This window comes from Aristolochia californica, unplaced genomic scaffold (assembly GCF_029961685.1).
Source record: "Aristolochia californica isolate CCGP_79_NKW_82.1479 unplaced genomic scaffold, dmAriCali1.0.hap1 SCAF_11, whole genome shotgun sequence".
NCBI lineage: Eukaryota > Viridiplantae > Streptophyta > Magnoliopsida > Piperales > Aristolochiaceae > Aristolochia > Aristolochia californica.
In genome coordinates, this window is record NW_027181782.1 from 12,665,393 (window position 1) to 12,681,539 (window position 16,147).

At 39.8% G+C, this 16,147-nt stretch overlaps 1 protein-coding gene across 2 annotated transcripts; it reads right to left on the minus strand.

Annotated features, from left to right (window-relative positions):
* Nucleotides 1-19: 19 nt before the first annotated feature.
* On the minus strand, nt 20-14,978 carry LOC137944142 (CASP-like protein 5B1). Of its 2 annotated transcripts, XM_068789690.1 has the most exons (4): nt 14,235-14,978; nt 1,047-1,179; nt 717-795; nt 20-378 (listed from the first exon to the last, which is right to left on the minus strand). In XM_068789690.1, exons 1-4 carry the CDS (start codon nt 14,363-14,365, stop codon nt 320-322), a joined length of 402 nt encoding a protein of 133 aa, XP_068645791.1. In that variant the 5' UTR covers nt 14,366-14,978; the 3' UTR covers nt 20-319. The 2 variants fall into 2 exon arrangements, with proteins under 2 accessions (XP_068645791.1, XP_068645790.1); XM_068789689.1 differs by having other exon boundaries at nt 20-795; nt 14,235-14,976.
* Nucleotides 14,979-16,147: the final 1,169 nt, after the last annotated feature.

Here is a 16,147-nt window from a genome sequence, read left to right on the forward strand (position 1 = left end):
TGAATTTCACATAAATGGATCAGCCCAATTCTATCTCATTCTGAGATATGACTATAAAATAAAGACCGCCATTCGTGGAACTTCCACACGAATCGAAAACCATAAATCCATTTCATGCTGAGATGCAACTGAAGAAGTCCCGAGTTACAGAGAGCCCCTACTAAAACACCTTTAGTTACAACATGCTGGGCAAGAACTGGCAGTTCTATCTCAGGTTAAAAACGAGGCCAGACTCAATTTATACACAAACCATCTCATGTTGTGCACTCGGATCCAATAGTGACACACTCTACAATGCTCAAACACGCCCACAGTCCTTTCAACAAGTAAAAATCTCTGCATTAATGGATGTTTTCCATATAATGTCTTGCAAACGGCCTGGCAATGAAGAGAGATCTTTAATGAGATGCTCCATGGTAGAGAGAAGTGCCCCATAAGCACTCAGTTATGAATGAATCACAACTTGAAACAAGATTAGGGAATATCTCATAAACAACTGTATGGATGAGTACAAGAATAACAAAAACAAAACAAAACAAAAAAAAACCAGAAAATTCCTCCCAACCCCTCCACAAACATAATGAAATAACAACTATAGTCACCTTAACCCGCAGCAAGGAGCCAAAACATGATTAGAGATGATATTTCAATCAAAATCCAACTTATGAAGGCGAGAAACACTGAAATCTGAAATTTACGGCATCCCAACAGCTTACAATATCCCAAGTCCCTGTCGTATAATACTATTATGCCGGCAGAAGAACAAGCAGCAGCCAGTGATAGTGTTGCAGTAACCTGATACACATATAACGTTAATGTGGTTAATGTTACCGTGCAACAATAAGATGCTTCTTTTTCCTTTTAAAAATCAATGAGGTGCTTTTTGGCTGCAGAATTGTTCTCTCAACGAGAATAAGACAGAAAAAAAAAAAACATTCAGTTCTGATCTAAGTTGTTAAGATGTTCACGTGTTTAAAACATGCAGCCAAACAGCCTTTTTTTTGGAAGAGGAAAAACAAGAACAGGAAGGATTCTTTAAGACTCACCCAGTCTCCAACAACAAAAAGGCTGACCAAAATAGGGTTTCGGAGGAGCTTTTTCTTCGATAGCGCATAGGCATCCAAAAATGCCAGGCCCAAGCACCATATGACTTGCAATCCCATTGAAGCAATTAGGTAGCTATGGAAAGAAGTGAGGGTTTTGACATGAGATTTAGCACTCAATTTGCAGGGAGAAAGATATTGCTCAGAAGTATTGATTTAGGACAGTCAGACAAGATAACTACAAATAATGCTTAAGAGTGAAAGATAGGTAAGTTGCTCATAACAAACAAGTATATGCATAATTTGGAGGAAAAAATAAGGGAAACCCATCTGCCATCAACGCATTCCAAAAAATGATTCGCAAGTAGCTGAGAGTTTGTTTCCTCAGCAGATAGTGCTGGGACTCCTTGTATATATGCTTGTCACACTTTCCAATAGAAGTCCTAGGCAACTTCAACCAGAAGCTTTGTGCAAAACAATTCAGGATAGCAGGTGGCAAACTATTTTAAATGAACACATAAGGACTGCTACAAATTAAATAGATTCCTACCCATGAATATTACTGCAACAATAGGGCAGAGCCCTCAATTGTACGTATATATTATATACTAAAGCAGAAGAGCTCCTTCTTTTGTACGGACTCAAGAGTTCTCCATTTGGAAGACATTAAAGCATAAACATGTGCTTCCAGGCTTTCCTACGGTGGCCAAAGTTGCCCCTAACTTTGCTTGTTGGGCACTTGACCCAGCTACATCCACTATCCAACAGTGCAACATTTTTAGTATCTAAATTTGCCGGAGAGAACCAAACTACATATCATGAATTTAATACTTCATACTTTCTGTTGAAAAAGAGTACAGGGTATTTTGGTCATTTTACTTTATCTTAATTTATATGTTTTGATGTAATCTTGTTTTGTATGTCCAACTATGTCTATGGACCAAAGTTTCATGTAAAGAGGACACGTAAAATAGGAGATATAGAAAGATTAGGGTTTTCACTTAAAGTAAGGGCATTTATGTAATTGTACCCAAATCTTATTATAAATAGAGGTTGGGGGACATGCATGTCCCCAGTGCAGACCATTCTTCACTCACTCTCGTCTTCACCTTCTCTCACTTTTATTCTCTCTCTTCAACTCTCTCTTCTTAGTTTTTTCAAGTATCAGAGCAGTAGATCGCATCTGGGAAGATTTTTTGTTAAATTTTTCATCCTTCTGAAATAGATGTCTACAGAAAGGAAGGATCTTTATCCAGTGTTTCGGCTACTGGTTAGTAAAAATCCAATTTTTTTCTCTTTTCCTCTCTGCTGTAACTTTAGGGTTACTAGTTCTATTATTCTAAGACCAGATTTTGATGTTTTAAACTGCCCAAAAGAGGTTTTTTATGCTGATCTCGGGATGTGTGCAACTCTCAGACTTGTCAATGCTGATGTCATATTCGACATCTGCTAATGTTAGCCCTAGTGCTGCTCTTTTTGCACAGTATCTTCTGGAATTTGATCCTTGTGTTGGATTTCTGGATTTTCTGACCTACGCACATCAACTATCTGCCCTAACCGTAAGTTTACATGGCAGGGCCCACTTAAGCCGGTTGATTTGGACATTTGGAAGTTTTATTTGATCTGTTTGGTATTATTATATATTTGATATGGCTGATTCTGGTGAGGTTGATAGTCCATCTAAAATCTGGATGGTAAAGATATTTCACTATCACCTTTGAAAAGTTGCATGATGATAATTACCTTACTTGGTCCAAATCCGTTAGAATGCACTTAAAGGGCATGAAAAAGATGAATTTTTTTAGGGATGACCCTCCTGTCCCTCAAGATGATGATTGGGAGGTTGAAGACAGTCAAGTGATGACTTGGATTGTCAACAACATGGAATCTTCTATCAGAAGTCAGGTTATGAACTTTGAAACTGCCAAAGCTATGTGTCTATCTTTGGCAGTTCTTTATGGACAAGAGAGCAATCTTTCCAGGGTCTACGAGCTATATACAGATTTCTTTGGCTTGAAAAAGGGTAATAGAATTATAACAGAATATTATAGTTCTTTTTTGAGTATTCGGCAGGAGATCAATGTCTTTCATCTATTTACTATGAATGAATGGGAACTCAAAAAACAGCAAAGTCAGCTCCTAGTGGCAAAATTTCTAGATGGTTTGGGTGCTGGATTTGACAGCATAAAGGCACAAGTTCTAGCCTCTGATGAAGTACCTAACCTCTCTACTACCTTTAATAGGGAAATGGGAGCTGAAAAAATCGTTGTGCCTAAAGCTGGAAAAGAAACCAAAGTGGGTGAAGCTACTACCCTCGATACATCAGCGACAACATCAGGTTCCACTAGGACGTCTAGAGGATGCACAAGGATTGGCTGCATATATAACTCAGGCACGAGGATGAAGAAATGGCAAATCTGAGCACAAGTGCGTTCATTGTGGATGCACAAATCACTACTCGAATAGATGTTGGATAAAGTTGGGGAAGCATGCATGGGCAAACACCATTACACATGAGAGTATAGTCCCAGGGTCTGAAACTACAACATCAGTCCCACCTGGTGCTCCAAATGAATTACAACAATTAATCCAGCAGTAGCGACAGATCTCATAACGTATGACACAACTACCTATTCCTTCTGCATCCTTGGCTCATACGACTCCTCTCATAGGTACGTTTGCATTCTCAGTGTCTCATTCCCCATCTTGGATACTTGATTCTAGAGCCGCAAAAAACATGTCAAGTATGTCCTCACTATTTTCTCACTTAAAAGAGTCACTCCTTGTTAAGCATGTTAACCTTACTAATAGGTCAGTTTCACCAGTACAAGCAATGGGAAATGTTACCCCTACATATCTTTCACCTCAATCTGCATTGTTAGTTCCTAAATTTCATTTAAATTTACTGTCTGTCACTCTGGTGGCTAAGTCCATAAATTGTTCTTTAACCTTTTATCCTACTCATTGTGTCTTTTAGGATATATTTTTGGTAAAAATGTATTTTTAACAAGAGAAAAATTACAAAAGAGGAGGGAGAAAATCCCTAACAACAAGCGATTGCAGGGTTGCTCCCTGCTTGGCAAGCACATTTGCTACCAAATTTGCAAATCTCGGAATGTGAGACCAAATACAAGAAAATAGAGAGGCAATTTCTCGAATCTCCCCGAAAGAAGTCCCAATGGCGCCACGGGGGAGGGGATGCACACTCACACCAACCAATGACCACCTTCGAGTCCCCTTCAATGTGAAAGGGACCGTTGCACTTGTCTCTAAAAACACAAAGCCCGTTGAGGAGGCCATGTAGCTCAGCTGACTTAGAATTAGAGATGCCTAAAGGGCCGGCATACGAGAAATGCTGACTACCGGAAGGATCCGAAATAACACCTCCGAAGCCAGCAATCCTAGGATTACCAAAAGAAGAGTCATCAAAGTTCAACGTAAGGTAATCAGGTTCAGGAGGGGTCCATTCCTGCATGACTTGGACCTTTGTCCTAATGTGCATCATTGCCAAGTTTCTCCAATTTTCACGGATAGAGGTACCCACAAAGGAGGAGAAGGACTTCTCAGTCAGAAGCCAAGAGGAGATATGGCCAGCCACTCGGTCCGCGACTTTTACCGTTGGTTCACTTTTTGCATCGAAACGCCTTCGGTTGCATTCATTCCAAAGCCCCCATGGGATAAAACTAGCCCAAGCGGAGATCATCACTTTTCTGAGACCAGAAAGGGGAGTACCTATGAGCGACTTGCTGAAAGAGATCAGATCAACCATCATGCAGAATTGTAGCCACAGCATACAAAGAATGGCAGTTCACACATTCCACGAGAAAGAGTATTGTAGAATGTGACTTGTGGTTTCAGCCTTAGTGTTGCAAAAAGGGCACAAGGGGTCGATAGAGGGGTGACCTCTTCTTCTAAGCATGTCTGCTACGAGAATATTACTTTGACAACCGTTCCACATGAAGAATTTTATCTTTGGAGGTGCACAGAGATGTCATACAAAGTAGACCTCATGCTCCCTTTGAGTCGAATCCCAGCCATTAATGTATCCATATGCAGATGATACATAGAAAGTACACCTTTTGTCCGGCCACCAGATGAGCTTGTCCGCCTCTGAAAGTCTAATTTTGACCGAATTTAAAGAATTCATCAAGCGACTGGCTTCCAAAGCCTCTGTGTCGGAAAGACCTTCTGAGATGTAGGCTCAGACCACCCCCCTCAAAAGCATCAGCTATTGATATCTCTCTTTGAGCAGAGAGGAGAAAAAGATTTTTGAAAGAGTTTTGTAACAGCTCCTGTCCCATCCACAAATCATCCCAAAACTTGAGGGATCTGCTGTTCCTGTTATAAGGTGGGACCCACCATGATCACACGAGCTGGTGGGACCCACTATGTTCACGTGCAGTGGCATGACGAGTCTTACACAATAAGAAGTCTTACAGAGCCAAAATTATTATAAAAGTAGGTCTCACAAAAGAGTTTCGGTTTAAAGGTGTTTTAGTTATGTTAATCTTCTATTTATGTTGAGTTATTTAATTATGTTAGGACTTGTCTTTAAGTGTTAGAGTTTGGGTGTAATTGGGACAAGAGTTGTTTAATTGTAATTGGATTCTACTACTTTTCTCTATTATAAATAGGGTTTCTTGTACTCTGATTACATCAAGTCAATGAAGCTCTCCACTTCTCAACTCGTGAAGAATCTCTCTCTAGCCTAAACTCTTTTTCACTCTTTTCTCTTCTCTCCTCTCCTCTCCTCTCTACCCGAGTTCTCTCTCTCCCTTTGCTCTTTTTCTTCTCCCTCTCTCATCTTGCTTGAGGATTCAATCATGGGGTCCTAAATTCAACATGGTATCAAAGCATCAAATTTAGGATCCCCGAGTCAAAAGAATGCTCTAAGAAGTTATGATCAAAGCCACTCATAGAAGGCTCTTTGTGAAGTAAGGTTGAAGTTTGTGAGATAAGTTTTTTTTATTCTTGTTATTATTACTTCATGTTCTTGGTTTTCGGATCTTTAGAAGATGGTTTAGAGATGATTTTATTGTTGTCTTCATCTTATAGAATTATTGAGATTTATGCATCTCGGATTAGAAGAAGTTTACCAAGGCAGTTTTGTCGATTTGTAAGTTTTTGGCTGAATTTCAGTTTATGTTGAGATTTTCTACATAAAAAGTTATAATTTTGTGGGAACAAGATTTTCCTAATGAAGAAAATTGTTCTTGAGCCTATTATGAGTGGTTTTTTATCCACTGGATTTCAGAAATCTAATTACTTAGCTTCTATGCTAAATTTCTCCATTAACCAAGTTATTTGAATAACTCTACTCGATTTTGTGCTTTTTAGGAGAATTTTTTGAAAGCCATGAAGTGGCTGATTGATCTTGGAACTGAATATATACTAGTTTATCCCAAGCTGAGTCAAATATTTTTTTGGAATGATCTTGGAAAGATCTAATTCGGAATTGCTACCTTACCTTACTTGATTTCATGTTTATTGATTGATTTTTGCTATTCTCTACAAGGAAGACTAGAGAATTAATTATATAAATTTTTAGCCAACAAGTTGACTGGCCTAAGAGGGTTCCCTCCTTGCCAATAGGCTTTATAAGCTTGGGTTCAACTCCCATCTACCCGAGTAGCCTTGGCTAGTCTTGAATCTCCAAGCAGCTTACTTAGGCTACTTCAAATTTGAGTACATTATTACCCTTGAATTGCCTCTTATAGCTGAAGAATACATGTGTAACAAGAATGATATTTTTAAGATTACTACCATACCCTTGTAGGGGATATCAAATTTCTTGAGTTGGACCACATCGGTTTGACGGTTCCTGATAACAAGGGATCTATTTGGTCACCTCACCAAACTTGGGCCACCAATTGATGAAGAAGATATTGCTTATACTAAGTGGTTAAAAAATGACACTTTTAGTAATTAGTTGGCTCATCAACAGCAAGGAAGAACTTATCTCCAACAATGTTATTTATCTCGACACTGCCAAACAAATTTTGGAGACATGTGCTAAGTTGTACTCTAGCAGCGACAACTTACACAAACCATATGATATTCTCCAAAGAATGTTTAACACTAAAGAAGGAGAAAATATCCATGAATATTTAGCTCATTGTAGAGGCCTTCTTCAAGAATGGAAGCTAGCTCAACCTACCTCCACCGATGTTTTTGTGCAAGACAAGCAGAATGAAGCCTTAACCACTACCATTTGCCTAGCAAACATTAAGCCATATCTCGAAATTGCTAAAAGTCAACTCCTTAGTGCCTCTGTTATTCCACCTTTGATGATGTATGTGCCACATTACTCCGCATTCCAGACTCTTCTTCTCCTTCTCCTACTAAAGTATCATCCGCTATGTACTCCACGCATAGGGGAACATCAACCGACTGCGGCCGAGGTCGTGGAAGAAATTATAGAGGAGGACAAGGAAGAGGTGGAAGGAATGGTTTTGTCAGAACAGACGGCAAGGAATGCACCCATTGAGGATGGCCACACTATAGATCAGTGTTTTAAAATCCATGGCGTACCGGATTGGGTTAAGGCTAATCAAGCCTTAGTAAGTGATACAAAGGAGGACCAGTCTACCCCCACTAACATAAAAGAAAACCCTTACCGATGATGAGTATGACTTATTCCAGAAAATGAAAATACTGATGGTCTCTCCTCCAAGTTCCTCCTCAACTGTTGCTGCCACCACCGCTTCAAGTATGCTCTTTGCCACTTTCTCCTCTTCATCCTAGATAATTGACTCAGGGGCCTCCGAACATCTCACAGGTAACAAAAATCTACTCCACTCAGTTTCTCCTTGTCTCTCGAAGAAATTGGTTACCATAGCTAACGATTCCCAAACTAAAGTTCTCGGGAAAGGATCCACCTCTGTTACACCATCATTTTCGCTCACAGATATTCTTTTTGTTCCTACTTTTCCCTTGAATCTTTTATCTGTTAGTCAACTAACACAACATTTTAATTGCTCAATTACCTTCTCACCTACTTCCTGTGTGTTTCAGGATCTTACGATGAAGCAAGTGATTGGTGGAGGCCATGAACAAGGGAAGCTCTACTACCTAGATGTGTCTCACATAAATGCCGTCTCAACCAAGGAAACTGAGACAAGTCTATGGCACAATCGGTTAGGACATCCATCCGCACAATCTCTTCATCGTCTTTTTCGTACCTTTAAGGATATGTCAAAGTTAAAATGTGAAGTGTTTTAACTAAGCAAACCCCAGAGGACCACATACTCACCTCGTCCAAAACTTAAAAGTGTTGCTTCTTTTTCGTTGATCCACACAGGTGTATGGGGACACTTGAGCGTCTCAAACATTTCCCGAGTCAAGTACTTTATTACATTTATTGATGATTTTACTCGTACAACATGGCTATTTGTTTTTAAAGAGCGGTCTGAAATACCATCCATTTTAAATCCTTTCATGCTGTGGTTGTCACTCAATTTGATCAGAAAATCAAAGTACTTAGGTCTGATAATGCCAAAGAATATACTTTCAGAGAACTTGACTATTTTTGTCAAAAGAATGACAATATTCATCAAACATCTTGTGCCTACACCCCTGACAGAATGGTGTAGCAGAACGGAAGAACCGTCACCTTCTTGAGGTAGCTCGCAATCTATTGTATACCATGAAAGTCCCATACTTTTCTTGGCCGCATGTCATCCTTACTACATGTTTTCTTATAAATAGACTACCCTCTTCAGTTCTTGATCATAAATCCCAATATTCCTTATTGTTTCCACATGGTGATCCTTTTTCGCTTGCCTTGAAAGTCTTCGGTTGTCAATGTTTTGTTCATATTACCTCCCCACAACATAGTAAACATGACCCAAAATATGTTGAGTGTATCTTCTTAGGATACTCTCGCACGCAAAAGAGTTATATTTGCTACAATCCCACTCTCCAAAGGTTACTTGTGTCCAGGGATGTAATTTTATTTGAAGATTCTTCATACTACTCTGACAATGCTCCTCCAGGTCTCTCTTCTGTACCAGCCTCTCCTCGACCGGTTGGGCCACGTGCTATGAAAACAGTTCAACCCCTTGAAGCACTGACTGACACCATACCTACGAAGAGTATGGCAGGAACCGCTACAAAATTCTTACAAAAATCTTTTCATCGTCTCCGCACAAAGAGAGATATCAGTAGCTGATGCTTTTGAGGGGGGAGGTCTGAGTGGAAGGACCCTCCTCTTTTGGTCGGATGAATGGTGTGGCCCTCACCCCCTCTTCGAGGATTTCCTGGGGCTCTCTAGAGTGGCGAGGGACCTCTCTTGCTCAGTGGCTGATTCTTGGAGAGATCGCTCGTGGAGTCTTACTTTTCGCCGAAGATTAAATGATGAGGAAACTAATGCTTTTTGCTCTCTCCTCTCCAGACTCAGCAACACTACTATTCGTGAGCATGCAGTTGATAAACTGACATGGAAGCCTAGCATTAATGGCCGATTCAAAGTTACATCCGCCTACTCTCACATTAGAAAACAAGATTACAGCATGCATGAGCGCAAGGCAAACCTGTCATGGAAGCTCTTGGCGCCTAATAAAATCAAATTCTTCGTGTGGACGGCCATCAAGGACCAGATCCTCACCTCTGACAACCTCCATAAAAGAGGTTACACCGCCCCCGATCGCACTTGCCCCCTTTGTGGTGTGTGTGATGAGACAGTCCAGCATGTTCTCTTACATTGCAACTTTTCATGGCAAGTCTGGATGAAGATATTTCAGAAAATTGGTCTTCAAATGGGGCTACATCAGGACCTTTTTGGTACCTTTGAGATGGTTATGCGGATACACCTTCCTAAGTTGGGCAGGATAATTCTCTTGGCATGCCTTGCGCATGTCCCATGGTGTATATGGCTAGAGCGAAACAACCGGAGATTCAACTCCAAGGCTAGCAACCCGGATAATGTAGCTTCTCAAGCAGTGGGCCTTATCTCGAGCTGGCTACATTCTAGGAAGGAGTTTGCTTCTCTATCGGGCGTCTCCCTTCGAGAAAATTGGGGTTTGATAGCGCACATGGTGGGCCCCCGTAGGAATCCAGTTATGGCCACCTGGGATCCTCCCCCTTACGATTGCATCAAACTCAATTTTGATGGCAATGCTTTAGGCTGTCCTGGGCCGACTGGAGCTAGTGGTGTTTTCAGAGACAGCAGTGGAGACCCTATTCTATCCTATGCAAGGCCGGTGGGTATTGCTGATTCAAATACTACTGAAGTGAGTGCTCATCTGTTCGGCCTCCAAATCTTTAAAGAGCGGCTCCATGGCAAGTTGATTATTGAAGGCGATTCAAAGACTGTCATCAACTGGTGTTCAAAAGAAAGCTCCCCTCTTTGGTGTCACTGGCCAATCACTGATTGTATTGCTGACATAATGTCATCCATTCATTCTCATTGGAACCTCGTTCCTAGATCAGCCAATTCTTTGGCTGATAAATTGGCAAAATTTAGAACCTCCCAGCAATCTCTCATTGTTTGGGAAGGCTTCCCCTTGTGTAATCTACTCGTTTGAGCTCTCTTAATAAAATTCAGCATCGTTTCAAAAAAAAGGGGGGTGAGGTCTGAGCCTACATCCCAGAAGGGGTCTTTCCAACACAGAGGCTTTGAAAGCCAGCCGCTTGATGGATTTTTTGATTTCGGTCAAAATTAGACCTTCGGAGGCGAACAAGCTCATCTAGTGGCCGGACAAAAAAGGTACTTTCACTGTATCATCTGCTTACAGATTCATTAATGGCTGGGTTTCAACTCAAGGGGAGCATGAGGTACACTTTGTATGGCGTCTCTGTACTCCTCCAAAGATAATAATTTTTATGTGGAACGTTGCCAAAGTAAGATTCTCATGACAGACGTACTTAGAAGAAGAGGTCACCCCTCTATCGACCCTCTGTGCCCTTTTTGCAACACTGAGGCTGAAACCACAAGTCACATTCTACTACAATGCTCTTTCTCATGGAAGGTGTGGACGTCTATTCTCTGTATGTTGGGGCTACAATTCTGCGTGTCGGCTTATCTGATTTCATTCAGCAAGTCGTTCATTGGTACTCCCCTTCCTAGGCTCGAAAAAATGATGATTTCCGCTTGTGCTAGTTTTGTCCTGTGGGGGCCTTGGAATGAGCGTAACCAAAGACATTTCGATGCAAAAAGTGAATCAGCGGTAAGAGTCGCGGACCGAGTGGCAGGCCATATCTCCTCTTGGCTTCTGACTAAGAAGGCCTTCTCCTCCTTCGTGGGTACCTCCATCCGTGAAAATTAGAGAAACTTGGCAATGATGCACATCGGAACAAAGGTCCAAGTCATGCAAGAATGGAACCCTCCTGAGCCCGATTACCTCAAGTTGAACTTTGATGGTTCTTCTCTTGGTAATCGTAGGATTGCCGACTACGGAAGTGTTATTTTAGATTCTTCAGGTAATCATCATTTCTCGTATGCCGGCCCTTTAGGCATCTCCGATTCTATGTCAGTTGAGCTACATGGCCCCTCAAAGGGCTTCGTGTTTTCAGAGACAAGTGCAACAGTCCCCTTCACATTGAAGGGTACTCGAAGGTGGTCATAAGTTGGTGTGAGTGTGCATCCCCTCCCCCGTGGTGCCATTGGAACATCTTTCGGGAGATTCTAAAAATTGCCTCCTTATTTTCTTGTATTTGATCTCACATTCCGAGATCCACAAATTCGACAACAGATGTGCTTACCAAGCAGGGAGCAACCCTGCAATCGCTTGTTGTTAGAAATCTCCTCCGTGGAGGCACTGGGATACTTTTAAGGAAATTTTAGAAATTACCTCAATTGTTTCTTGTTGTTGGACTCACATTCCGAAATCCACAAATTCGGCGGCTGATGTACTTGCCAGGTAGGTGTTAAATACCTAGCCAATACTACCCAAAAGACCGGCCTGTTAGGAGCGGAAGGCATAGGTACTTAACCCCATGACCATAACAATACACCTCGCCCTCCCGATCCGACGACTGCGCCGGTCTTAACACAGCAACGGGGACCGGGTCAGGAGCCCATACTCCCTTACGGCGCCCCGCCAGGGGCGTGCGGTTCACCTGCACACGCAGGGACTCGAAGTCGGGATGTAGCGCCTGCTCTGATACCAAATGTTATGCACCTAGCCAATACTACCCAAAAGACCGGCCAGTTAGGAGCGGAAGGCATATGTACTTAACCCCAGGACAATAACAGCAAGGAGCTACCCCACAATCGCTGGTTGTAAGGGAAATGCTCCCCCAAATTTTGTAATTTCTCCTGTTTTATTAATACATCTTTATCAAAAAAAACAAAAGAACCTGCTCCCTCCTCCTTTTTAATTTTTTCTTTTGTTAATATAAATACATCTTTATAAAAAAAAAGCCAAAAAGAGAGAAACGAACTTATAAAACAAAGCTGTTCAACCAGCCACACCTCTTGGAATGAAGGTTCAGTCAAGAAGCACCATCGACAAGGGTGACAAAGACTGAAGGTTGATGTGGATCTGCAGAAAATCTAGAAAAGACAGAAACTATAACTGAACATATCAAAAGAAAACTTATTACGAGGGTTAGTACATGCGAATATACCAGAGACTTCTTTGAGATGGTTTGGGTGGTTCCCATAGATCTAGTAGAATGCTGAAAAATGAGATGAAAACAGGGTGGGAAGGACTGAAAAAATTGCAACCTATTGCACAATATAGCTCAGTGAGTGCAAGAGTTGAATGGAGAATATTTCATGTAGCTAAGCTCAACTTCGTCGGAAGGTGAAAGAAACTTGCAAACAGTCAACCCTGCTGTACAACTCGGTCAATGATAGAGTGGAATGGAGGAGATTACATTTGCGGTCCAATAAACTTATTACAAGGCTCAGATGATGACAACAATTTTGATCTTTATAGAGAGAAATTGCACCACCACAATAAATACCTCCAGAAAAAATCAGCAGCTAGGATCAGAACAGCTAGGTATTCGCAAAAATTTAGCTCGGGAAATGAACATATGAACTCATTAAAGTTCAGATATTATATCAAGTGGTGAAAAAATCCCACCCCCAAAAAAAAGAAATGCCATCATAGCAAGGCGAGTCTCATGTATTATTACGTTATCAGTAGAAGTTTGATTAAGGGGATCTGATGGGATAAAACTGATGAGACCTCAACGAGTTTGAACAAAGTCAATAGATTTGAAAATTTGCTGATTGCAGCAAAAGAGAGAGCATTTAGAATGCTACTTATCTGAGATTGATAAATTTGCCATCAATTACAATACAAATATGATGTAAGGAAGTAAACATTCCATTACAGGCTGCAAAGAAGATCAACAGAGTAACATCAGTTTTCAAGACTTCAATAGGAAGACTCCAAATAGCCACTACTTGCACATTGAGGCATGGATGGGCATAATGAACATTTAGGGTGAGACTCAATATAGTGAATGGGGGATAAAAAATAAAATCCTAGATCCTACAGATCCATGGAAAACTAACCAACCTAGTTTCGAACACCAATGTAATTTGGGTCATAGAACATTGAAAGGATTAATGAGCCCAAAGTAGTGAATAAACTCAATGCTGAAGACTGGAAGGTGCGGAAATATTGATTTGGAGGAATATTAACAAAATAAAATATTAGAGTAGAGAAAGGGACGATAACAAAAGCAACATAAATTAAATGTGTCCTAGTGGAACAAATTTCAGAGACAGATGCCTTGAAGGAAGCCAGGTAAACAAGAATTTTGGTATGAGAACACTTCCAGCCAGTGTTGCCCAATGTTAATCATTTCTGACAGTTTAAATTTATCTTACATGCAGTCCGTTAGTAGTATGAGTTTGCAGAATCTATTGTTCAGCTAGCAGACGTTCAGATAAAATGGAATCTGCGGACCCAAGCAAAGGAAACTGGTAAACGTGTACGAATGATACCAGATAAGCTGCTGCAGAATTATTTATATAACTCAGGGTTTTTACTTTCCTTATTTAGCTCGATATTAGCATAGCTAATGTACATAGCGACAAAAAGCTCAGTTCAAATAAAAGCAAACAAGCTTTAGAGGCTGCTAGCCAATGACTCTTTCTCAATAACCAGCCAACTTCTTCACAGAATTCAAATATAAAAGAAGCAATAAAAACCGCTCGTCAGAGGCAAATAAAAAAGAAGCTAAACCTATTGGACAGTAAATAATCCAGACATGTAAATATAAAGGGATTACCAGAAAGCTGTATAATTGGTGAAGCCATCCGCTGCGGCCATGGAAGCGATGGCACCCGCCGCAAACAAGAATTGTGAAATCCGAAGAAAGAGTCCAGTAAGGGTCCCGGGAGTTCCGGGGAAGTCCTTCATTTCAAAAAACTCCCAGAACCCAGAAAAAAACTCCTTATCAGAACACCCTCTGGATAACCGGGAAATTACCCATTAAGACCATTGCTCACCATCCACAAAGCTATAACCCCTTCCACCGGAACCCAGAAACCACAACTCAATTCCTTGCCCGACAAACCTGCTAAAGAAAACATACAAGTCCCAACTCCGGATCATCAAATAAACAGCACCATTTAGACCCAATATAATCGAAAGTCGTAAGTCTAAACTGCCGTCAAGAAATGGACAAAAATCAAGAACAGCGACGGCTTGGATAGTCCTTTATCAACCGAAAAAGAACTTTTTCCGAGAAAAAGGAGATTTCAGATGAAAAAGAAAGAGAGGTAGTTAAATAAAGACATGAAGGTGAAAGAGTTTGGTATTAGTTCCTATCACGATATTGGAATCCTCATTTATTGTAATAGCAGAAGGAGAAGCACAGTCAAACCCAAAACATAGATCTTGTCTGAGCAGTTCAAGAATGTAGTTCTACTTTCCCCTCCGCCACTTTCACGCTTTCCCCGATCAGGAGCTGAGTGGGCCTTACCAGATTAAGGTCTTTATCAGCAAATTCTCTAGTCTGAACCATAGGATTACCCCCATTAACTCTCTTCCTTGTTTTTTCTTGTTTTCCTACCATGGACTCAAAAAAGTAAAAACATGCTGATTGAAGCAAAAAAGAAAAATCAAAATAAAAAAAAAATAGCTGTTCAAGTCAACAGAATGAAAGGGAAGGGCTTATTTGTCTGAGATGATTACTTACTAATATTCTGGTGTGGCACACAGCTTGATTATGACCAGAACTTGCCTGATAAGTCTCTCAATTTTGCTTAAATGATAAGAAATTGTTTCTCCTCTTTCTATATGTCTTGAGAAGAAAAAACAAAAATAAAAAAGAAGTGGGGAGAAAGAGAATTTGGTAAAGGTTACTTTGACAAGTCTCTCAATTTTGCTTAAATGATAAGCTGCTCATAATTGGGATGACAAAGGGTTGAAATTGTTTCTCCTCTTTCTATATTTCTTTACAAAATAAGCCAAATAAAAGCCCCTAGTTGTAAAGAATTAAGAAGAAAAAACAAAAATAGGCTTGAAAAAGAAGAAGTGGGGAGAAAGAGAATTTGGTAAAGATTACTTTGACAAAAAAGTATTACTACGTTATTAAATTTATAAGTCGGACAACAATGGGGCCTAACCTAATAGTTGAAAATAACATCGCTGAGTAACAAATTCTCAATTGATAACACATCTTGTATATAGCTTGTTCGACTAAATAACAAAAGAGAAAACAAAAATAATTCATAGTATGAAGGCTTGAGTCTTCAAGTCAACAATGTACATGACTAACTATTTAATCCTATTGTGAATGGATTGAGTCATCATATCATATTTAAGATATAACAAAAGAAAATTAAACAAAGAAGAAGTCAAATAGAATTTTAACAAAAAGAAAGATAAGAAAAATCAGTAAATTGAATAAATAAATAACTAATTTAATTTAAATAAATATAATTAAAGATGCAAGACTTTAAAAATATAATTTCTATCAAAAAATAGAATTTATATAATTAAATATGAAAGAAAGATTAAATGAGAAAGACAAAAAATAAATCGTAAAGGAAAATAAATTTTACTAAATAATAAAATGATAGTAAATAAATTAAAAATTAATTAATGAAATAAGTTATAAATAAAACAAGATTAAAGATAAAAAATTATTATGTGGATATGAAAGGAAATAATAACAAAATATAATTTCTATTATAA